Source organism: Entelurus aequoreus, linkage group LG18 (assembly GCF_033978785.1).
Source record: "Entelurus aequoreus isolate RoL-2023_Sb linkage group LG18, RoL_Eaeq_v1.1, whole genome shotgun sequence".
Classification (NCBI taxonomy): Eukaryota; Metazoa; Chordata; class Actinopteri; order Syngnathiformes; family Syngnathidae; genus Entelurus; species Entelurus aequoreus.
The window spans coordinates 17,331,715-17,357,095 of record NC_084748.1 but is presented as its reverse complement, the minus strand read 5'-3'; the positions used below and the strand labels follow the sequence as shown (position 1 = coordinate 17,357,095).

The 25,381-nt window shown below is 37.3% G+C and overlaps 1 protein-coding gene across 12 annotated transcripts in view; it reads left to right on the top strand.

The window, feature by feature from the left end:
* Nucleotides 1–25,381, top strand: part of fat1a (FAT atypical cadherin 1a) — a 172,947-nt gene that overhangs the window by 81,923 nt on the left and 65,643 nt on the right. For 10 of the 12 annotated variants that reach the window (XR_009821845.1, XR_009821846.1, XR_009821848.1 and 7 more), the window contains exons 6-8: nucleotides 2,168–2,384; nucleotides 3,926–3,994; nucleotides 9,942–10,081. Coding sequence is in view for 8 of the 12 variants with exons in the window: in XM_062026640.1 (XP_061882624.1) it covers nucleotides 2,168–2,384; nucleotides 3,926–3,994; nucleotides 9,942–10,081 (426 nt within the window). In the remaining 4 variants the exon portion in view is untranslated. The remainder of the gene's footprint in view (nucleotides 1–2,167; nucleotides 2,385–3,925; nucleotides 3,995–9,941; nucleotides 10,082–25,381) is intronic. The other 2 variants (XM_062026646.1, XM_062026643.1) reach the window with 1 other exon arrangement.

Sequence of the window (25,381 nt, the reverse complement as noted above, 5' to 3'; positions counted from 1 at the left end):
AATCTTTTGCTTTGGAACTCGTTAAAATACTAAGAAATTATCTCTTCTAATTTCAATTCATTAGCAGGACCCAAACTGAGAAGAAAATGCATCACACATTGCTTCAAAATTGAAATAGAGTACTAAACAAATTTAAAAAAAATTGGGATTTGTCATTACAACTAAATTTTCAAATGTACCGTTTTAAAAAATACAGAAAAAAACAGTACAACACATTTGATATATATATATATATATATATATATATATATATATATATATATATATATATATATATATATATACATACATATACTGTGTGTATATATATATATACGGTGTATATATATATATATATATATATATATATATATATATATATATATATATATATATATATATATATATATATATATATATATACATACAGTGTTTCCCATAAACTGCCAAGATACCTGTGGCGGTGGGGGCGTGGCTATGGGCGTGGTCACCATGACATCATCGAGTAATTTGCATAATTTACTACAATATGATTTTCTCTAAAAAGGCTAAAAAAATGTATACTTACTAATTAATAATAACAGTTTTGTTTTAAACGTCCATCCATCCATGCATCCATCCATCCATCCATCCATCCATTTTACAATATAATTACAACACTTTATGTACATATTTATATACAGATTTGAACAATAAGTTATTCATTGAAATATGTTTATTGATTGTGGTTCTTACAAAAAATATATCTTATAAAATATAAAAGCTAAAATGTCTCTTAAAGCTCTGCCCCTTTAATTAGTGCATACTAAATAATTTAACTTTAGCCTACTACTACAACCATATTATTTACTAGCAACATAAAGTGAAACAGAGGCAGAGGTGTCCTGCCACGGTCAGTAACAAATAAACAGAAAACAGTAGTGGTCAAATACAAATAAGGCAACAAGAGAAGTATCCTACACTTCTCTTTTGTAAAGTAAATCTAAACAGCCTATATGGGCCTCTACATCAACTATATGATTTGCCTGAGAAGCTGGAAAAGACAAAAAAACAAAAAACAAACAAACAAACAAAAAAATATTTTTTTAATATTTTTATTTTTTATTTGTGGCGGACGTACTTCTTTCGTGGTGGGCCGCCACAAATAAATGAATGTGTGGGAAACACTGATATATATATATATATATATATATATATATATATATATATATATATATATATATATATATATATATATATATATATATATATATATATATATACATATATATATATATATATATATATAAATATATATATATATATAAATAAATTACAGTTATTTGTTAAAGACCAAGATTTTTTGTAACATTGCTGATGAGTTGACATTACAACAGTATGATGAGTGTAGGGCTGGAGCATTCGATTATTTTAGCAATTGAGTAATACATCAATTAGTTTATAGCCTCAATGTGTTTGTTTTAGGGTAAAAAGTTGGAATACACAAAAAATTCTGTTTGCCATAATATGCACATAATCAACACTGGAATCGCACTTTTAACATGTGTGCGGTAATTTAAGGAAATCAGGGAATTTTTTGTTTGTAAACATGAACAAATATCGCAAAAAAATGATTTTGTAAAAATATAAATATCGAGTATCGATCACTGATATATAGATCGATCAGCCCTACCATTAGGTGTACGCTTGGCCGCTCCACTCCAAAAGTTGTTATATTATCCTCTCTTATTTATCTACTTGTAAATTTCCTGTTAATCGTGTCTTACATCATGCATCATTCTACACATCATAAAATTTATTAAGCACTTTTTTCTTGGTGTTTTTACAAACTTAGCAATTAGCATGTCTTCTTGTCGGCTGCTGTTTGCTTTTACTCGGTGTGTGACATGTTTATCCTCATCCGACAGTCCTCCAGTGATGATAATACTTGCACGAAATGTGTTTTTAGTTAGCTGCTAGCCGCCTCTGTCAGCCAGGGGACCAAAAATATACAATGTGTCAGCTAGTAGGGATCGGCTTTTGTAAACAGCATTGGCTGATGATGTAATTTTTCACAGAAATCGGACAATACTGATCAGCATCTCTTTAATATGCATTCATGAATGATCAATATATCTAAGTTACCAAATGCGGTTTCCTGTCAGATAACCCCAGCACGCTTACACCCACTCCGCCTCTCTCTTCAAAGATTAAAGCCGTCGACAACGGGCGCCCCCAGAAGTCGTCCACGTGCCGCCTTCACATCGAGTGGATCCCTAAACCCGAGGTCCCGGCGGACGCGTCCCCCCTACTCTTCGAGGAATCGCCGTTCGCCTTCTCTGTGATGGAGAGCGACCCGGTGGCGCACATGGTGGGCGTGGTGGCCACCGAGTCATCTGACGTCCCCGTGTGGTTCGAGATCACAGGTACCGCCTCCTACTTGTTTAAATAGGGAACTGCCCGTTGTCGCTCTTTCAAAATAAACCTTAATTTCTGTCTTTTTTCAACTGGACATTTGTTAATACTAAATACTCAACAGTAAAAACATTAAACATAATCAAATATGTGTTGAAGAGGTTCATTTAGCCTACTGATGTGTATTTATAAGTGGTTATAAATATATATATATGTATTATTTGTATTATTAATATATTATTATTATATTATTTTATTATTATTATTATTATTAATTATTATTATTATTATTTATATTATTATATTATTTATTATTAATATTATTATATATATATATATTTATATATATATATATATATATATATATATATATATATATATATATATATATATATATATATATATATATATATATATATATATATATATATATATATATATATATATATATATATATATATATATATATATATATAAAAATTGCTGCAGAAGCAAGATAGCCGAAACTTGTCAGGTACAAAACTTAACCTTACTAGCCTATATAAATCAACCAGTTATAAATAATCAAATATGGTCCGTATGGGCTGCTGCAGCACTCATCTGTAATACACTTTTCTACCAATTGTGGCAGTAAACTAAATTCATAGAAAAGTTTCTTAAGTGCAAAATGTATGACTAAACTGTTGAAGGTGTATTTTCTTTTGCACTTTAATTTTATTGAGTTTAGTTAAGAACCCTATTCATTATTAATTTAGCTTATTAATTTTAGCACAACATAAATTATTTTCCGTCAGTTATTTATTTAGCCCCTTCTTATGCAGTATATTTGGTTAGTACTTATTTTTGTAATCACCCTGACTAAAGCCTTAAATATTAATATTTGTGATTAACATATGGTTTCATATCATTTGATAAGGTTGTAAACTGTAAATAGGTTAGATGTACATTAGTTATTAATTCAGATTAAAATCAAGTAGGATTACTGATTTGGTGTTAATATTTGAATGGGCCTCATGCCCCTGGCCCCTGTAGTAGAAAAGTGAGGTTAAGAAACCCTGTTATAAAGTATACTTGGGATACAGAATAACACAATTATGTAATAATATAACATTCAGATAATTCTATTTCATTGTAAAGTCCAGTTTTAGGAAGGCGGTCAGGAGACAACTACAACTCCAGTGCTAAACACGTTTTTTAAAAATTCTATTTATTAAATATACAATCAGATCGATGTTTAGGACACTTTAATTAATAAAGAAAGCTAGTTATTGTTATGGTCCATTTATACATTTTATTTCCAGGGTTTGGAGGAATGACCCATAACTGCTAACATGAGTCTTATTTTAACGCTCTCAAGTGTCTCTTCGTGTTTCGTACTTTCATGGATCTGACCTTAAAAATCCCCATCTCACTCTTTTCCTCCCTCCTTCTTGATCAATGTCTTGACTGACACCTCTCTCTTTTTCCTCTCTCTCTCTCTCTCTCTTTGCGTTTCCCTCTTTTCCCTCCTCTCTCTTTTTCTGGCACGTTCTGTGTGCTTGGATTATGCAAGCCGGCTCAGAGGATTCTGAGATGTTTTACATCCTTCAGATGGCTTGTGACCACAACTGTACAGCAGAAGGTAGCTGCTGTGAAAGCATTCCCTAAAATCAATAGAGGACTTGTTCTATGACAGACATCATCCCGCATTGTGTCAGTGTCGTTGATATTGTGACACACTACCCCACCCACGCACTTTTTATTTTATTTTATTTTTTTACAAATGTTGCTGTAGCATTTGCTTGTATTTTCATGTCATATTTATTCAATGCATTCTGCTTTAATACCCTTTTCTGTTCCGTTTCATGTTGTCATCAACTTGGGTGCGTTTGCACAACACAGGCCGTAATAAAAACAAATAATTTCATTTAATTTTACATAGAAACGTGGAAAATAAAGATTGAAAAGGCTGTAATTTGCATGCCAGGCAAGTATTTGGTGACGTTGCGCACATACCATACCATGCCATACCAACTATATTTATATTCTGGTTATCTGAAGTCATTATGAAAATATTTATTATTCGATTTTAAAACCTTTCAATATATACTTTTGAGTTGTAGCATTTTCGCAAATTTGCTTAGAGAAACTTGATAATTCAGCATTAACATTTTAGTCCGCCATTGATGATTTGTCATGTAAGGATGTCTATTTTACTACGTTTCCTTGATCAACCTCAGCGAAAATTGCCAACCGAATAATATATATATTTTTAATTATATCATAACAGATATCCGAGAATTCATTTTGAAATAGTCCAAACTCCCGTTTTTTTTACTCGTATTTGACATAGCCCAACGTTACATAGCGGACATCATGTTGCCAGCAATCTAATTGTGAGTGAATCAAATCAACAGCGCCTCTGCTGGTTGCAGCCATGTATTGCACTTAGTATAAAGACTCAATCAACAACAGGGTGCAAAAACAAATTAATTAACAACCGAATCGCAATTCATGATAATCCCAATTCTAATTTTCAAAAATGATGTATATATATATATATATATATATATATATATATATATATATATATATATATATATATATATATATATATATATATATATATATATATATATATATGTATATATATATATATATATATATATGTATATATATATATATATATATATATATGTATATATATATATATATATATATATATATATATATATATATATATATATATATATATATATATATATATATATATATATATATATATATATATTTGATATAACTAATTGTTTTTAAAGATGTTTAAGGCCATCTCCATGCAACTAGAAGGAGCGTTCTTACCTGTAACCTGTTTTGAAAAAGTTTCATTGTAATTATAATACCAAATAATACATTGCAAGAATTGGTTTGAATCGAGAATTCGGTTGAATCGAGAATCAATACTGAATCGAATTGTCACACCAGGAATCGGATCAAACCATTAGGTGCCCAAAGATGTACACCCCTAATTATCAATCAGTTCCACCCAATCAACCTGATTCCTAACAATCGAACAAGATACTTGGGAATCGAGTTGTTCTGAACTCCTGTTTCCATACCAGCCTCAAACAAATTCTGTTAACCACCGATTTGGTGTATCTTGCCTGTTTATTCCAACATACAGAGTTTTTGTTGTGTAAACAAACATCCAAAACAACTTCTTTTTTTTTCTTTTTTTTAAATTCCCTTAAAAAGGAAAATGTTTTTCAAGCGTCCCACTAGTTAATCCTCTGTGTGGTTGTTGTTGTGCGGAAAGCAGGGGTGTCCTAACTTTCATTTTGATCATCTTCACCATTTTTGTTTAATTAAACACGCTAAATCCCATCTGGTGTATGTGGAAGTGCATTGTAAGAACAAAACTACGGTGGACGGCAGAGGCCAAACAAACAGCAACGTTGAAACTTTCCAAACACATAAATGATCCACAACCAAAAACACACATGCAGCGTGTGGAATGCTGCAAATGAAAGATTCAGCAATAATTTAAACGATGCAGGTTTTTATAAAATGCAACCCAAAATTGCTGCAGATTTCCAAAACACACACATGGCCATTTAAACAACTGCATTAAAATGCAGCAATTTAACAGAAATAAACCGGAAGTCCATTAGACTCGTAAAAGAACCAGACCTCTTTCTAAGGTCTGGCACTTATGGAAGCCTGATTAACATATAGCTTGTTTTGTGAGGTTGCAGTAGTTCTCTTATGCAATCATTTTTGGATTTTTTTGTATATTATTTTATGTTAGGGCTGCAAAACTAAATAGTTTTGAGGGCCACATTTTCAGAAAGCTAAGGACTCCCTTCACTATTATTCCTATTTTCTACATTCCTGAGAACCTACTTGCAATAGACAATATGTTTTTGTATATTATTTCTTCCATTTTGAATATACATTCTATCTTGTCAGTTATACATTTTGTAAAAACAAAATAGACGTGTTCATACAACAGGTTTACTGTGTAAGGACCTATTGCAAAAAAAAAAAACCTGGTCAAAGATCTCTATATCAGTGTTTCTTTACCATACGGCCGGAAAAAAATATATGTTTCTCAGCTGTGGTTTGTATGGGCCACAGATGTACTCAGTTGTAATACACTTTTCCACCAGTTGTGGCATTAATGACTATCAAACAAACAGAATAAATCTGGAGCTTAAGTCATTGAGAAGTTTCTTAAGTGCAAAAAATATGACTTAAGTAGTGAAGCTGTAGAGAGATTTTAAATGTATTAATTTGCACTTAAATTTTATTGACAGTTTAAGAAACATATTTATTATTAATTTAGTTAGAATCTATTTGATTTAGCACATTATAATTGTATGTACATTAATTTTTCATAGTTAATTTTTTTGAGTCCCTTCTTTTGCAGTATATTTGATTAGTATTTATTTTGGTAAACAGCCTGACCTGAGCCTTGATAATAATCTTTGTGATCAACATATCGTTTGACAAGGTTGTAAACTGTAAGTAGGTTAGATATACACTACCGTTCAAAAGTTTGGGGTCACCCAAACAATTTTGTGGAATAGCCTTCATTTCTAAGAACAAGAATAGACTGTCGAGTTTCAGATGAAAGTTCTCTTTTTCTGGCCATTTTGAGCGTTTAATTGACCCCACAAATGTGATGCTCCAGAAACTCAATCTGCTCAAAGGAAGGTCAGTTTTGTAGCTTCTGTAACGAGCTAAACTGTTTTCAGATGTGTGAACATGATTGCACAAGGGTTTTCTAATCATCAATTAGCCTTCTGAGCCAATGAGCAAACACATTGTACCATTAGAACACTGGAGTGATAGTTGCTGGAAATGGGCCTCTATACACCTATGTAGATATTGCACCAAAAACCAGACATTTGCAGCTAGAATAGTCATTTACCACATTAGCAATGTATAGAGTGTATTTCTTTAAAGTTAAGACTAGTTTAAAGTTATCTTCATTGAAAAGTACAGTGCTTTTCCTTCAAAAATAAGGACATTTCATCGTGACCCCAAACTTTTGAACGGTAGTGTAATTATTGACTAAGAGTAAGATGACAAATTCAGTGTTAATATTTGAGGTCAAAAAGGTTAAGAACCCTTGATCTATATGATAGCACTCTAGTGTTTTTAACTGACCTGGTGTCATCCAAAGTGGAATAACCCTGATTTATGTTTTAATTGAGATTTTGAATCACTTCAGTGTGTTTGGAGTGTTTTCACATTGGCACGTTTTCCCCTGTCAGCAGCTGTTAAAAAAAGCTTGCTTTGTGCTGTCAAAGTAAATAGTTACAAGTGTTCGATTGTTTGTGAATTACCATGAATTGATTAACGTGGGGGGGCAGCACGGTGGAAGAGGGGTTAGTGCGTCTGCCTCACAATACGAAGGTCCTGAGTAGTCGTGAGTTCAATCCCGGCCTCTGGATCTTTCTGTGTGGAGTTTGCATGTTCTCCCCGTGACTGCGTGGGTTCCCTCCGGGTACTCCGGCTTCCTCCTACCTCCAAAGACATGCACCTGGGGATAGGTTGATTGGCAACACTAAATCGGCCATAGTATGTGAATGTTGTCTGTCTATCTGTGTTGGCCCTGCGATGAGGTGGCGACTTGTCCAGGGTGTACCCCGCCTTCCGCCCGATTGTAGCTGAGATAGGCTCCAGCGCCCCCCGCGACCCCGAAGGGAATAAGCGGTAGAAAATGGATGGATGGATGATTAAAGGCCTACTGAAACCCACTACTACCGACCACGCAGTCTGATAGTTTATATATCAATGATGAAATCTTAACATTATAACACATGCCAATACGGCCGGGTTAACTTATAAAGTGACATTTTAAATTTGCCGCTAAACTTCCGGTTCGAAACGCCTCTGCGGATGACGTATGCGTGTGACGTAGCCCGGCGAACACGGGTATGCCTTCCACATTGAAGCCGATACGAAAAAGCTCTCTTTTCATTTCATAATTCCACAGTATTCTGGACATCTGTGTTCGTGAATCTGTTTCAATCATGTTCATTGCATTATGGAGAAGGAAGCCAAGCAAGCAAAGAAGAAAGTTGTCGGTGCGAAATGGACGTATTTTTCGAACGTAGTCAGCCACAACAGTACACAGCCGGCGCTTCTTTGTTTACATTCCCGGAAGATGCAGTCAAGATGGAAGAACTCGGATAACAGAGACTCTAACCAGGAGGACTTTTGATTTGGATACACAGACGCCTGTAGAGAACTGGGACAACACAGACTCTTACCAGGATTACTTTGATTTGGATGACAAAGACGCAGACGTGCTACTGTGAGTATGCAGCTTTGGCTTTTTTTTGCGTATGTACGTAACTTTTTTAAAATATATAAGCTTTATGAACCTTGGGTTAGGTGAACGGTCTTTTGGGCTGAGTGATTGTGTGTGTTGATCATGTGTTTGAATTGTATTGGCGTGTTCTATGGAGCTAGGAGCTAGCAGAGGAGCTAGGAGCTAGCATAACACGTACCGTACCGTACGTGCGCGTCACGTACTAACTTTTTAAAAATATATAAGCTTTATGAACCTTGGGTTAGGTGAACGGTCTTTTGGGCTGAGTGATTGTGTGTGTTGATCAGGTGTTTGAATTGTATTGGCGTGTTCTATGGAGCTAGGAGCTAGCAGAGGAGCTAGGAGCTAGCATAACAAACACGCAGGTGTTATTATGCAGGATTAATTTGTGGCATATTAAATATAAGCCTGGTTGTGTTGTGGCTAATAGAGTATATATATGTCTTGTGTTTATTTACTGTTGTAGTCATTCCCAGCTGAATATCAGGTCACCCTCGGCTCTCACAGCATCTTCCCTATCTGAATAGCTTCAACTCCCCACTAGTCCTTCACTTGCACTTTACTCATCCACAAATCTTTCATCCTCGCTCAAATTAATGGGGAAATTGTCGCTTTCTCGGTCCGAATCTCTCTCACTTCATGCGGCCATCATTGTAAACAATAGGGAACTTTGCGTATATGTTCAACTGACTACGTCACGCTACTTCCGGTAGGTGCAAGCCTTTTTTTTATCAGATACCAAAAGTTGCAATCTTTATCGTCGTTGTTCTATACTAAATCCTTTCAGCAAAAATATGGCAATATCGCGAAATGATCAAGTATGACACATAGAATAGATCTGCTATCCCCGTTTAAATAAAAAAAATTCATTTCAGTAGGCCTTTAACGTGGACCCCGACTTAAACAAGTTGAAAAACTTATTCGGGTGTTACAATTTAGTGGTCAATTGTACGGAATATGTACTGCACTGTGCAATCTACTAATAAAAGTTTCAATCAATCAATCAATCAATCAATCAATTCGTAATGTTTGTGCAAATGCCAGTGTTCGGACACCCCTGTTGGTCTGTAAAGTGTACATAAAGCGGCCATCTTTCATGAAAGTCCCTTCCATCAGCAAGAGTCATCATGTGTTTGTTTGTCCTAGCTGCTTGATTGTGTTCTTGTTTAAACTCCTCCACTGAGCCATGACTCTTGTCACTCACCTTTTGCTCTTTCCTTGGGGGGTGAAAAAAACAACAACCCCGCAGGTGGAAATTATGACAGCCGCTTTGACGTGGGCAAGGCCAGCGGGACCCTGATCGTGGCGCGGCCGCTGGACGCCGAGCAGAAATCAAATTACAACCTGACGGTGGAAGCCACAGATGGGACGCGGACTGTCAGCACCCAGGTAATTGAAACACTAATGAAGCGACGGGAGGCTGGTTAAGGCCGTTGTCATGCCGCTGTGTTTTGTCCGCGGGGGGAGGAAATGGGCGAGTAACGAGTGATGCGCGCACACGCTGCATTTTCGTCGTTGGCGACTCTTGCCTCTCAGCGACGCGGCGTCAATTGGTGTTCGCCTGGTGTCTGCGCGGTAATGCCCGTCTTCAAAGAGGACATGCAGCATATTTAGTCGCATCATCTCGTGTCATTTGCTTTGTCTGGCGCACAGCTAACGGGATTAGGGCTGCAGTTAATCAGCGCTTTGCTGATTATGGCTGGAATCAATTGGATGAAATGAGACTCGGCGCTAATGTAGGTTGACACATTTGAACTGCTCTGATTAGCACCAGAAAAAAAAGCAGTTTGACCTTCTGTTTGTGTGCCATTGTCACACCTTTAAATACTGTACAAGCTTTAACGTTCTGACATCCTTAATTAACATGTGACTGCAAAAAGAAGGTGAAGCGTGAAGAGGACTTATTGCTTTCTGACCGTCTTTTCAGGATGCACCGTTTTGTGGGCGGTCTTATTTACGTGTCTCCACTTCCACTGCGTCCTCTCCAGTCATCTTTGTTGTACCGGTAGTTTTTAGCGCTTCCATAGCGAGTCTAGTGACAGTTTTAAGTTAGAACTGTATGCTTCTTTGTATTAGAAATGGCAACAGCGGAGGATGAATGCCCCAAGAGGATAGAGAAAAATAAGCTTATTGACTATGACACGGACTACACATTTTTTATCCCAAAAACACACCAGCAGGTACCAGTAGGTAAGAAAAGTTGGTTTTGCATGGTATTGTGAAACAAAATGCTAGATATGTCTTCTAATAGGTGCCTGTAGAGGTTGCCCTCTACTGGGTTCCTCGGACCACCACACACTGCCACGAGAGCCCGGTTTAGGGGTACAACACTGTTTTATTTTCCTTAATAAGTGCCAGGTTTTTGCTTTCCAGCAAAATGTCTTTTTCTGCGTCTGTGTGTCTCTCTCTCTCTCTGGCTCCCACTCCAACTCCAACAACGTGTCTCGCTCCGGCTGCTGCTAATAAAGGCGACAGGTGATTAGATAACAAGGCCCACCTGGGCCATCTACTCACCTGTCGTTGTCTTCGAGGCCGGTCCTGGCGCACCCCGTTCCGTGGCAGGCCCGCAGGCCACGCCCCCCTCCACAGTGCCATTTTAATAATACGCAAAAATATAACATGAGTTTTGATAATTTTATAAATTTCTCATTTTTAAAAGCTATTTTTAAGTGTCTTAATGGATTAGCCCCTGATGTGATGTGTCAAGAAATACAAAGAGACAGTAGTGAAGGTGTGCAGACTCGAGCTGCAGTCGGTGGGAGCTGTAGAGTGAAAAGGTGCCGGACGACTCGGGGTCAGTCTGCGTTCTCAGTCAAGGTCTCACATCTGTGGAACTCTTTGCCACTGGAGTTAAAGTCACAGTCGGACATTAACCTTTTCTTCACAAAACTGAAAAAGTGGCTTAAGGAAAATCAGAAGTGTGAGCACTAGCACTGGATGTAGTGTGGACAAATGGGGCCAATTATTTTCAATGGGTCTTTATTTTTGTACTTGTTTTAATACCTTTTGTATGTGTTTTACACTTCTCTCAACTTTTTTTTAATAAGCCTAACCAGGGACAAGGGTTGCAAATTAGCCTGTGGCTAGAAGTCTTATGTACCGTATTTTTCGGACTATAAGTCGCAGTTTTTTTCATAGTTTGGCCGTAAAATATCAAATAATATTATTTAGCTCATTCACGTAAGAGACTAGACGTATATGATTTCATGGGATTTAGCGATTAGGAGTGACAGATTGTTTGGTAAACGTATAGCATGTTCTATATGTTATAGTTATTTGAATGACTCTTACCATAATATGTTACGTTAACATACCAGGCACGTTCTCAGTTGGTTATTTATGCGTCATATAATGTACACTTATTCATCCTGTTGTTCACTATTCTTTATTTATTTTAAATTGCCTTTCAAATGTCTATTCTTTGTGTTGGGTTTTATCAAATAAATTTCCTCAAAAAATTTGACTTATACTCCAGCGCGACTTATATATGTTTTTTTCCTTCTTTATTATGAATTTTCGGCCGAAGCGTCTTATACTCCGAAAAATACAGTACTTTGACATGGGTTACCTGTGGGTAGCAATGTTTAATTGTACTGTCCCGGTCAAATGAATACATAAATAAAATAGATAATACCCTTATTATGTTGAAGCATAATACGACTGATTATGGTAGCCGTAATGCTCCACGTTCCATCAAGCGGGGCGGCGCGGCTTTTTAGCTTACTAAAGTCGTGTTTACGGATTTTTGATCACTGCTTACGGGTACTTGCTAGCATCATTTGTTGAACAGGTGTTAGTCAACCTGCAGTCCACATGTATCTCCTATGTGTGACTGCCATCTACTGGTCACATTTGTCAATACACCATGTACCAAATAAAATTGCTTTGAGGTCCATAAGCACAACCGGAATTAATCTGTAAACCAGGTACACAGGGTTAAAAGGCGTACTGTCGATTTTTGAGGAAATGAAAGGATTTTAAGTGAGCCTTATAGTCCGAAAAATACGGTAGTTAAAGCATTAACTTTGACAACCCTAGTTAAAACGTTACTTAGTACATTGCCTGTACAGTTACAATACAGGTTTTTATGATGGCTGTCTTTTGACCTTGGAACTGATTATTTATATTCCCAATATTGGTTAGTTTTGTGCCAGTATTTGTGCTAATTGTAATGTGTGTTAGTAGAAGTATGTAAATGAATCTGTACAAGCTCGGAGTGACGCTGCAATCCTCTTTGAGGCGTCCAGTTTTGCTTGTGTTTCTGTTCACACGGTCACGCCTTGTCCATGAGATTTCGGCGTGTTCCTCCTTTCCTACATGGCGGTTTGGTGTCGCGTATACGACGCCGCAGCTCAAAGGATCGGCCGTCCTTTTGTCGTGAAGAGAGGCAGCTTCATCGGAGAGAGGCAGCAAGAGAAGCCTATGTGTTGTCGCTGGCTATGAATGCAGCCTTTCATCATGCGGCTTGTGTGCTGCGCCCGGGCCGCCTCGGCTGAAGCGCCGAGAGCCGCCCTCGCTGGCATTTTGTGGCTCATCCGCGGAGGAAGCGGCAGCGTGTCCTTTCATTTAGACTTTTAAGATTTCGTCACAGCCATGATTTTGTTTTCCCTTTGCAGAACACGGTACAAACTCTAACGCTCCTAATGTTTGAAGTCAGACCTTTTAGGCACTTCACTTTGTGTGTCATTTTCAGACACGCTGCAGTCTTGCTTGTTCGTCCTTTCACGGATGAACCACAGCTATCCCCTATGGTCCGGCAGCACTCATGCAGCCCCTAGACTAATGCGTTAACCAGAGTGATGGGTCAAACGATAATGAAGCATCGATGCATTATGAACCACAAGAAGTGATGGTGTGTGCCTCGATGTGTACTTTCAGAAAAAAACTGTCTTTGAACTGAGAAGCGTCAAACTGTGTTTATCAGGAAGTGTTTCTTTTGGCTCCGAGTGACAGCTTGAGATGAAAGAAGTCGGTCACTTTTAATCGCCATCATCGGTCTGAAAGAGGAAACTACCGAAGTATAAAGTGTAAATGAGGTAAACGTATTTTTCCTGGTTACTATTTGGACATTTCATATTCTTTTCCGCAATCGTTTGAAATAAGAATATATATACAACTACGTTTGCTAATAATTGTATTTGCAGTGCCTTTTTTATTCTAGCAGATGGTGTCATTATGAAACACCAGCACAGTATGAGTGCAGTGTCAATGCCCATCACTAGTTAACACATACCATATTTTCAGTGCTCTAGAGCAGTGGTTCTCAACCTTTTGTCAGTGATGTACCCCCTGTGAACATTTTTTTAATTCAAGTACCCCCTAATCAGAGCAAAGCATTTTTTGGTTGAAAAAAAGAGATAAAGAAGTAAAATACAGCACTATGTCATCAGTTTCTGATTTATTAAATTGTATAACAGTGCAAAATATTGCACATTTTTAGTGGTCTTTCTTGAACTATTTGGAAAAAAAGATATAAGAATAACTAAAAACTTGTTGAAAAATAAACAAGTGATTCAATTATAAATAAAGATTTCTACACATAGAAGTAATCATCAACTTAAAGTGCCCTCTTTGGGGATTGTAATAGAGATCCATCTGGATTCATGAACTTAATTCTAAACATTTCTTCACAAAAAAATAAATCTTGCTTGTTCGTCCTTTCACTCGTTTCTCTTATTAGTCATAATTAATTCAAACACTGCAGCGATTTGACAGTAATGATTGTGTGCTTTTTCTTTTACATTTAAGTCTGTGTGGTACAAAACGAGTAAAACATAAATACAGGTATAATATACGAATAATGCATGTTTTCACATTTTTGTTGAAATCCTGTGATTTTTGAGGATAAGATTACAAGAAACACTTACCGTATTTTTCGGAGTATAAATCGCTCCGGAGTATAAATCGCACCGGCCGAAAATGCATAATAAAGAAGGGAAAAAAACATATGTAAGTCGCATTTTTGGGGGAAATTTATTTGATAAAACCCAACACCAAGAATGGACATTTGAAAGGCAATTTAAAATAAATAAAGAATAGTGAACAACAGGCTGAATAAGTGTATGTTATATGAGGCATAAATAACCAACTGAGAACGTGCCTGGTATGTTAACTTAACATATTATGGTAAGAGTCATTCAAATAACTATAACATATAGAACATGCTATACGTTTACCAAACAATCTGTCACTCCTAATCGCTGAATCCCATGAAATCTTATACGTCTAGTCTCTTACGTGAATGAGCTAAATACATTATTTGATATTTTACGGCAATGTGTTAATAATTTCACACATAAGTCGCTCCTGAGTATAAGTCGCACCCCCGGCCAAACTATGAAAAAAAACTGCGACTTATAGTCCGAAAAATACGGTAGTCGGGGCTTGCATCATGCATACAGTACACTGAAAAACATGTATTTATTTTCATTATGATTACTATTGTTTGTCTTTGGTACACTGTGTATATTGTAGGCCATTGGTTCTTTGTTTTATTTTTGCAAAAAAAAAAAATAGATTTTTATATTGCTCTTTTTTATCTTTGGTATGAACATAATTATGTAAACTCCAAGTTATTTTTTATTTTTTTATTGTTGCTTTGTTTTGTATTACAAAATTGTATTATTGATCATGTTGTACTGCATTGTAATCTTTTGTTTTGTGATTGTGTGGTGTTTTTTGCTTGGACCCCAGGAAGAGTCTCTAGTGCGGTGCAGACTAATGGGGATCCTTAATAAACTAAACTAAACTAAACAAATGTGGACATTTACACACACACAAAAAAATGCAAACATTATTTTAAAATGTTTTGCTTTTTCTGCCATTTTAAGATCATATTCTGCTCTTCTCCTGAAATAATTGAAGAGATCAACACTCCTCAGAGACTATTGAGGAAGTTTTCCATAAGAGCAACATTTACTAAAACCCGAGAAGTAAAAAAAGAGTTTAAGACGTCAGTGCGTCGTTGTCTGCTTGGGGACAATGTTTGTATTTACCTTCAAGTCGTACAGAGTTTGGATACAAATGAGTTAGAGCCGATCTCGCACAGGAACACACGGCGCACCTCGTGAACGCTCAAAGTTATCTCTTCCTCGAATCAAAGTCATGTGGAAGCTGTGCTGCCAGACGGTGTGGCCTATTTTCCCTCCTTTGGAATGTTTGACTTTCTCCCCCGTTTGACTTTTAAAGACAAAATATTGTAGAAATGTTTTTTTTTTTTTTAAGTGATGATTCCTTCCGAGTTGGAACCTGTGTTTGTGGTGGTTACCGTGTTAATCCTGTTTTGGGAACATGTGTGCGTGCCGGCCGCCATTGGGCCACAAGCTGCCACCTGGTAGGGGGCCTTCCTCTCTAAAGCATGGCACCAGGATGAGCACAATGAGCGCTCCCACATGTCTTATTCTTCACCGAGCCGCATAAAAGCTACCTCATCGCACTGAAGGCACTGCGGCGTTTCTTTTGTGGTGTTTTTCCCCTTCCTACGCATTCATGTCAGTTTGTTTTTAAGTTGTCATAAAAACACTATTTGACTAGAATGGCACTCAGTGGAGTTGAACTATCTGACAGTATTTTGCTTTGGTTTTGACTGCATTTGTTTTTTTATTACCATAAGGAATACAGTAAATGTTGTAAATCTGTGCTTCTCAGCTGCTCAGGCTGCGGGCCACCAACGGTTTAAAGGGGAGCTGCACTTTATTTTTTAGAATTTTGCCTATCATTCACAATCCCACGTAAGACAAAAACTTATTTTTTTTAATGCATTATAATTCGTAAAATACTGCATCACTTCTGAGTTGGTCAACGTTAATTTTAGATTATTAATCATGCCTCTCATCTGGATAATAGAAGATTGTTGCCATAAACTGACTAGTTGCTAAACTCTGACATCCAACTCAGACCGGGGAATGGCGAGAAAGACAACAAAAAAAAAAGCTTTTTTGCGGCAATCTTTTTTTTATTTTATTTTTTTTTACCTCCAGGTGGATTATTATTAATTCTTCATCTAAACGGAAAGATAAAAATCTCATCAGTGGGCATCCCAGTGAGAGCAGACATTGTACAGTAAGTGATAGTTTTACTATAATAATAATAATAATCATTAGAAGGGATGATGTTTGATAAGAAATTATCTAGTTCGAGCCCATTATCGAATCCTCTTATCGAACCGATTCCTTATCAATTCTCTTATCGAGTCCAGATAGGTTGTTGTATATGGAAAAAAACACACAATCATTGGTTTAACAAAAGCTGACTTTTATTATATAAGAAAACAATTTAATCTAAAAAATAAATAAATATTGACTGTTACCCCCCTAAAAAAATAAAATAAAATAAATAAATATTGACTGTTGTTACCCAAAGTATATTAAGTGGGATTTTTCAGAAAAACAAATATATACAGTAACACAAAAACAAGCTGTCTCTGTGATCACTATAGGTGTATAAATAATAATATAGTGTTAAATAAAATCAGTCCCTTGGGCACAAAACTGAAAATAATACAGTTCTCCAAAAAGTGCAGTTCTGCTGCTATTTGACATAACTGTTTGTTATGATGCTTTGACATTTTTGCACTTTATTTCTTTATTGAAAGAATATTCTATGAAGAGAAAAGTTGTTTGCAAATGTGGTTACAATGCTAAAAAATGAAAAGTTAAAGCTAAAAAAAGAAATACACTTTATTGAGTTAACATTATTTCTTTATAAGGGGAAAGATGTTATGAGCTGGGTAATATAACAACTACACTGCCCAGCATGCAACGGTAGTGACGAGCATGCGCGGTAGCCCCGAAAAGTGTTGCATGTCGTCACGTATGAATGAGGTTATGAGCACGCTGTGAAAGTAAACGTCAAGAACTAAGCCAACACGCCTCGTCTGCATTATTTATAATTAGACAGACAACACATATACAGTGTGATTTTGTTTTGTTTACAAGGAAAGAAAAACAAAAGTTAAAAAAGGGAGATGTGTTGTATATATATGTATGTGCTGCGGTTGCTCTAAGAACGTTGCGACAGCTGCCGTAAAGGAGGTGCGTTGCTAGCCTGGTTGCTATGTTTCCGGTTGGTCGTAAAAGTGTTCGTCATGTGTTTGTAGTCTCCTCAAATCTCTCAGTAAAGTTATTCATGGGATTATACCTTTTGTTTTGAACTTTATTACACCTTGGAGCGCTTTTTCCCGTCCATTTTTTCCTGCTTTCGCTATCTGCGCCTAATGACTGAGCTACGTGACGTCATTTCTTGTGATGTCACATGGAGCATTTCTGGTCGGGACGGGATTCGTTCCGAGGGATTCGAATGAAGAACCAACTCTTTTTCTTTACTATAGTGGTCTCGATAACGGGTACCGGTTCTCAAAAAGGGATTTGAGTCCGAGAACTCGGTTCTTTTCTTATCGAACAACCGGGAAAACCGGTTTCGAGTATCATCCCTAATCATTAGCTTTATTGTCTCCGAGGAGAAATGTGTCTTGGACATCAATACACAGCGTTTTACATACATACATACATACATACATACAGTACATACAGTTCATCCGACAATACAATGACGACAGTGAACAGTGCACAGGTATATCAGTTAGTTATGAGATCACACTATACACTCCCCCCAAATTGCACACCTCCCGTATTGCACTATGCCAATATTGCACTCCTTATTATTGCATCAGGTTATTACAGTAGTTTTCTGTTGTTAAGTGCTTTGATTGCCAGTGGGACAAAGGAACATCTATACCTGTCGAGCTTGTATGTACATAGTTTGTATTTCTTGTTGAGCACTTCACAAAACTGCTACTTGCTGGATCTGTTTAGCACACAGCTTCTAAAACCTGTACCTCATCCTCTGTATATTCAGGCTCAAAAATGTGGTGGTTCTGGATCATGATTTGTCTCAAAGTATTCTGTTGGCTCTCGTGAAGTCTGCCATGATTAGTAGTTGTTGATGTTAAAGCCCCACTTAAGAACTTTCAGTTTTGGTTGATTTTGGCGGCGCCAGTGGCCCAAAGCGTAGTGTTTTGCCAGGAGGAAGACCACATTTCCCATGAGGACCAGGACATATAACATCAAACTGACACGATAATACCACAATGATTCAGTATGACAGATCTTTCCACACTAGGAACCAACATTTTTTACTAAACATTTATATTTGCGGTTTGCAATTATCGCATTGTTATTCTTTATACAGTACTTTTGGGTTTGTTGCGTGGCTGGTCATGACAGTGTGGAACTGTGAACTATCCAACTGGTGGCTATTTATTGCTACCACGCAAATTTCCGATAGCTGTGGCGGTATAGCTCGGTTGGTAGAGCGGCCGTACCAGCAACTTGAGGGTTCCAGTTTCGATCCCCGCTACCGCCATCCTAGTCACTGCCGTTGTGTCCTTGGGCAAGACGCTTTACCCACCTGCTCCCAGTGCCACCCACACTGGTTTAAATGTAACTTAGATATTGGGTTTCACTATGTAAAGCGCTTTGAGTCACTAGAGAAAAGCGCTATATAAATATAATTCACTTCACTTCACTAACATTAGCATTATCGTTTTGATTTGTGCATCGAAAGTCACTTACTAGTCTAGCAGGAACAGAGCCAAGGCTGCATCAATCAGAAATCCCTCCTCATTTTGGAGCTCACACCAGCGAGTGAAAGCCGGGGCAATGTTGATCCTTGACTGTCATTTATCCAGGTAGCCTCACTTTTTCCCTTTTTTTGTCTATCAGGCAAAACATTTAGTCTTTTTTGGTTGTTTTACAGCTTCTGCCATGATAGCAGTAATTGCACGTAGGCTTCTTCTTCTTTTTTTTGTTTTCTGTCGGCGCATAGGCGTTCGCATCGACTTCCGGGGAAAGGGAGAGTGACGCATGCCGTAAAGCAAGTTAGCACATGTGTATTTTTTTGTGTGGCAGGGTTCGCGAGCACTCACCCACACACACAGGAGGTGAACCGCGTAATGTAAACGTAAGGTAACATAGTAGAAACAATCCGAATCAAGTTGAGTTGCTAACTAATCTGCGGTCACATAACCTCCTGGGGGAGGTAATGGACAGTTCATGAACAATACATTATTATCCATGAACTCAGACTAACATTTGGTCTCTACTTGCTAGCTCAGCAGATAGATAAGAAAAAGTTCTCGCATAAAGACTCAATCTGAGTTCCATTTCTGTATCAGTTATAAAGCATGCATACATAAAATACTCAAATATTTCACTTTGACATTCACCCTTTCTATACAAGCAAAATTAATTTCATACAAATGTGCTAGCTCGATGCTAATTTTAGGCGCTAGCTTTTAGCGTTGGCGACTTTGAACACCTCTATATATGACAATTAAATAGATGACAAAGATGTATATTACACTTAAAGAGCTGATACAAGGTGAATATAAAATGCTTTCTCAAGAAACAGGACTGGTACATTCATTATCTTAATGACAGTGTACAACTTTGATGGTCTTCTAATAGCACTAACGAGCCCCAAAAACACCCTCGTGCATAAAACAATTTCCATCAGAATAAAAGGCCAATATTGTTCTGTTAATATTGTTATTTTTTTTCTACCAGAGCCCAATTGTTGAGATTCACTGTTCTAAATTATATATTATAAAATGTATAATTCTATATTTTTAAATCCAACAGTGCCATGTTTCGGTGTCTGGGTTGGATAGGATAGGATAGGATAGGTCTTTATTGTCATTGCACAAGTACAACGGAACTTTGTTTTCAGCACAAACCCGTTCAAGATTAGACAAACAAACAGTGTACAGGGTTACAGAACAGGAACGCTGATGGGTCGCCACAAGGCGCCCCGTAAAAGGTGGGGAAAAAGTTAAAACGCTGGGGAAGGATGAGTAAAAAAATACAATCTAGACTGGGCTCCTAAGGGGGCCCAGTCTGGAGTGGGAAAAAACCTCTATAGCAAAGCACATATACATATTACAACATACATCTCGAGATATCTAGCAACAGAGGGAAGGGAGTGCGGGGTCATGGTGGTAGGCCGCAGCTCTCAGGCGCTGCCCATCCGTCCATCACCCTTATGGGATTTGCGTCGAGGGCGTAAGGATTTGGGGGGAGGGGGGTGTATGTATGTGTGTGGCGTATATTTTTGTGGATGCATGTTTGTGTGTAAGCCTGCAGTGTGTCTCTGTTCCGCGGCCTTGATGTTGTGCAGTCGCTAGTCCAAAGTCAACAACAACAGGTGTGTGTCCATGAGAGACAAGAGGGGAGTTTGTTGTGTCTTCGCTGCACTGTCCTTCGGGAGAGTCTCAAAGCCAGGGAAACAATCCAAGTTGGAATGTTTTGTATACGAGTGAAAATAAAATTTGCTTTTCACTCTAAATTGCCTATGACTGGTCCTCACGTGGCGTCATGCCCGTTTGCAATACTGACCTTGGCAATCGCTCCAGCAGCACTGAGAGCGGACTCAGCCAAAGTACCTCTTGGTAAATGTTGCAATTTTTTCATGCCAACAAAGGAATTGGATCAAAAAATGCTCCAGCGTAAATTAGGTAAGACTCCACTTTTCCTAAAACGCGCTAGCTTTGTACTAATATACATTGGCTGTGCTACTGATTAGCATTAGCGGATTTACACGGTGAATTCAACACCTCCAAATATGTTTACAAAAACTACAACTAAGATGTACGATGCAATCAAACAGCTGGTGCGTACTTAGTACAATACTTATAGTACTTACACTTTTTTTTGGTTTGGTTGATATCAGCACTTAGATGAGATAAAGGGAGAAAACAAGAGTGTGGAATTTCAACAACATATGTTCTAGTATAATATATACCGTATTTTTCGGAGTATAAGTCGCTCCGGAGTATAAGTCGCACCGGCCGAAAATGCATAATAAAGAAGGAAAAAAACATACATAAGTCGCACTGGAGTATAAGTCACATTTTTTGGGGAAATGTATTTGATAAAACCCAACACCAAGAATAGACATTTGAAAGGCAATTTCAAATAAGTAAAGAATAGTGAACAACAGGCTGAATAAGTGTACGTTATATGACGCATAAATAACCAACTGAGAACGTGCCTGGTATGTTAACGTAACATATTATGGTAAGAGTCATTCAAATAACTATAACATATAGAACATGCTATACGTTTACCAAACAATCTGTCACTCCTAATCGCTAAATCCCATGAAATCTTATACGTCTAGTCTCTTACGTGAATGAGCTAAGTAATATTATTTGATATTTTACGGTAATGTGTTAATAATTTCACACATAAGTCGCTCCTGAGTATAAGTCGCACCCCCGGCCAAACTATGAAAAAAACTGTGACTTATAGTCCGAAAAATACAGTATATGTCTAATGTAATTTAGATTATAGCGGTGGCAGACTATTAGGGATAAACCCCTTCCACGCCACCCTGAGAAAACAGATATTTAAGGTTTATATGTAGACTGCAGTGGGAATGATCTTATTATACAGATAACCTATCCTAGATGTAGTTCTGTTAGGTACCAATCCATTATATGGAAACACTGGTATTTGTGCCTTTTATAGAATACATAAGCATATAGCATATAGAAGCATTTTTTAAGGTATATTTTTTATTGCTGCTTTTATTTATTAGATGCCTTTTACTGAATATGCACTGTTTTAATATTATGTGACATAATGCCTTTTATACTGTATTATTTGTTTAATGTAATGCATGTGATTGTATGTCTACAATAAATAAATAATAAATAAATGGAGACTGCAATAAAGCTTGATTGATAGATTACTACTCAGTGGCCTAGTGGAGATCGGGAGGTTGGGAGTTCAAACCCCGTCCGAGTCATACCAAAGACTACAAAAAATGGGACCCATTACCTCTCTGCTTGGCACTCAGCATCAAGGGTTGGAATTGGGGGTTGAATCACCAAAAATCAGAGGACAAATTTCACCACACTTAGTGTGTGTGTGACAATCATTGGTACTTTAACTTTAACTTTATTTCTGGTCTACAAAAACAAATATTTGTGTATTTACAGCTGTGGCTGTAGGCGACCTCCTGGTGTATTTAAAGAAAATAATAATTGTGAACTCTACGGGATGCCAGTAGCTGCGTTTAGACATATCATGAACGCTCATCATCCAGCAGTGTTATCCAGCTCTGCATGCACTTGAAAATGTCACCACTAAAGTGTTGGTGTGAACGTTGTGATGTCGTCATACTGTTGTTTACAAGCAACTCATCAGCGCTGTTCATGCTTATAACCGCTATTAAAACATTGTTTCTGTCATGTTGTTCAATATACTTGAGTTACATGTTTCTCTCCACTTTGTCATGAACTCCAAATAAGAGTTGGAAAATAACCCTTTCCCCAATTATTGCCTACTTCCAATTATCGCCCTGCCCTATTTGCACTTAGGCCCATTAAAGGATGTGCAGTAATAGAATAGACTAGAATAGAAAGTACATTATTGATCCCTGGGTGAAATTCAGCACCACAGTTCGCTCACAATAAACACTTGGGTATTTTTTACATGTGAATAATATAAATACAGTATATTATACAGCATTATTCACATGTGAATAATATAAATACAGTCTATTATACAGCATTATTCACATGTGAATAATATAAATACAGTCTATTATACAGCATTATTCACATGTGAATAATATGAATACAGTCTATTATACAGCATTATTCACATGTGAATAATATAAATACAGTCTATTACACAGCATTATTCACATGTGAATAATATAAATGCAGGATAAATAACCACAATGATGAATAGGAGGTTTAGTTTGGCCGGGACGTAACCAAACATGGTTCATAGTAGCATGTAGCGTGAGTGCTAAGTGGAACGATGGTTCTTATCATCTGTGTGTTGCATTGTGGGATGTGATGCTGTACGACGTCTGGCAAGACATGAGAAGACATGCCTGGAATGGCATATGTTGTCAGGCTGTTCGGGGAACCCTGCAACAAAGGCCCACCCCCCTCCTCGCTTCTTTTGGGGCTGAATATCTCCCTAGAAATGTATTTTTGCTGCCGCCCGCTTAGCACTCCACAACACCATGCCCGACGCTTCAGCCGCCTCGTATCACTCCTGTCAGGTTTGTGTGTCCTCAACAAACAGTATTATGACCAATTCTGGTCAGCTTTGGAGTGTTTGTCGTCTTTCTTCCGCCCCCAGAAGGGATGTCACCCCCTGGTGTCTGGTATGCAGGTGTCTAATCAGGCCTGATCCCTTTGTTCCCCGTATTTGGCAACGCTCAAAGCTTCCCCCCCCCTCGTTCCCCTTGCCGCTTTAGGAAGCGAGCGATGGCATTCCTGCGGCTCTCCATAATCCTCTGTCGGAAGTCCAGTAGACGAGTGGTTGGTGTTGATAAAACATTCTCCCGCTCGGTGATGATGTTTGGAGTGTTTGTGGTGGACGGGGGAGGTGGGTTAAAAAGGAGGTCAGCTGCACTTTTCTGCTGATCAAAGTGAGAGAGGAATGACATTTTGGGCACAGGTTTGACTTTGTCCCATTAATTGTTCATCCATTCCACACGTCAAGTAACTGACAAAAGCGAGCACAGTCATCACAGTCCAGCAAGCCTTGTTAGGAGAAAATACTATCGAAAGTAAACGTTGATACACTTTAGAGAAGTCAGTGTGCAGCTTGTGTTGCTGTATATATTTGTTCTCAAATAGGGATTTAATGGTAACCGAGGTAAAACTTATGATGGTTACTGTTTTAAATGACAAATATCAAAGAAACTATGATTGACAACTGCACTTTGATAAACTCACAGACCGACTACCGCAGAGCTTGCTTAAATGCTAACATGAAAACAAAACACTATAACATTTTTCCACATTAAGAAATAGGGCTGTGAATATTTGGGCTACATACGATTCTTAGAGATAACCATTTGATTCAGAGTCGATTCCTGATTCCAAATCAATACTGCTTTTAATAACATTGGGTGCCAGTTCTAATTACATTCTTCCATAAAATAGAAAAAAAGGTCTGATCATTTTAAAAGAAAACTGGTTTTGTCTAACATAAGGTTACCCAACCTAAGACTTAAAAGTCAAATACAAATAGGGCAACAAGAGAAGAATTGCACACTCTTTTGTAAAGTAAATCTGTACAGCAGATATGGGCATCTACATCAATAACAAGATCTGCCTGAGTGGCTTAAGGACAGCTTAAAAAAAGAAATAATATTATTTTAGATGTTTTTTTTTTTAACAATTTGGAATCGTTAGAAATAAAAATTGCGATTCAATCGAAAATCTATTTTTTGACACCCCTGTTAAGAAACGACATACCACAACCTAAACTTGTATAAACACATTACTGTCTGAGCAACTAAGATATTCAACAACTTTTTTTTACAAAACCGGACGTGAAGCAAAGTGAACACTCAATTTTCTTTCATCAATAAAACAATTCAAAAACCTTTACAAATTAAAATGGGGGGGGGGGGGGGTGGTCAACTGTCTCAATTTATTATAATTAAAAAAAAAACGTTTTTATGTCAAACTTGGTTAAAAGATTTCAGTGTGTGCATAAATGCACTATGAGCACATTCAACAATGTCGCGATAATAACCGTGATAATGTTGGTATGAATTGTTCATATTGTTTAATCCCTACTCTTAAAACACAGCTATTATTGTCCAAACGGCTGGTAAAAAAGGGAGGAGCAAGATAACTGAGTCTTGCCTACTTTT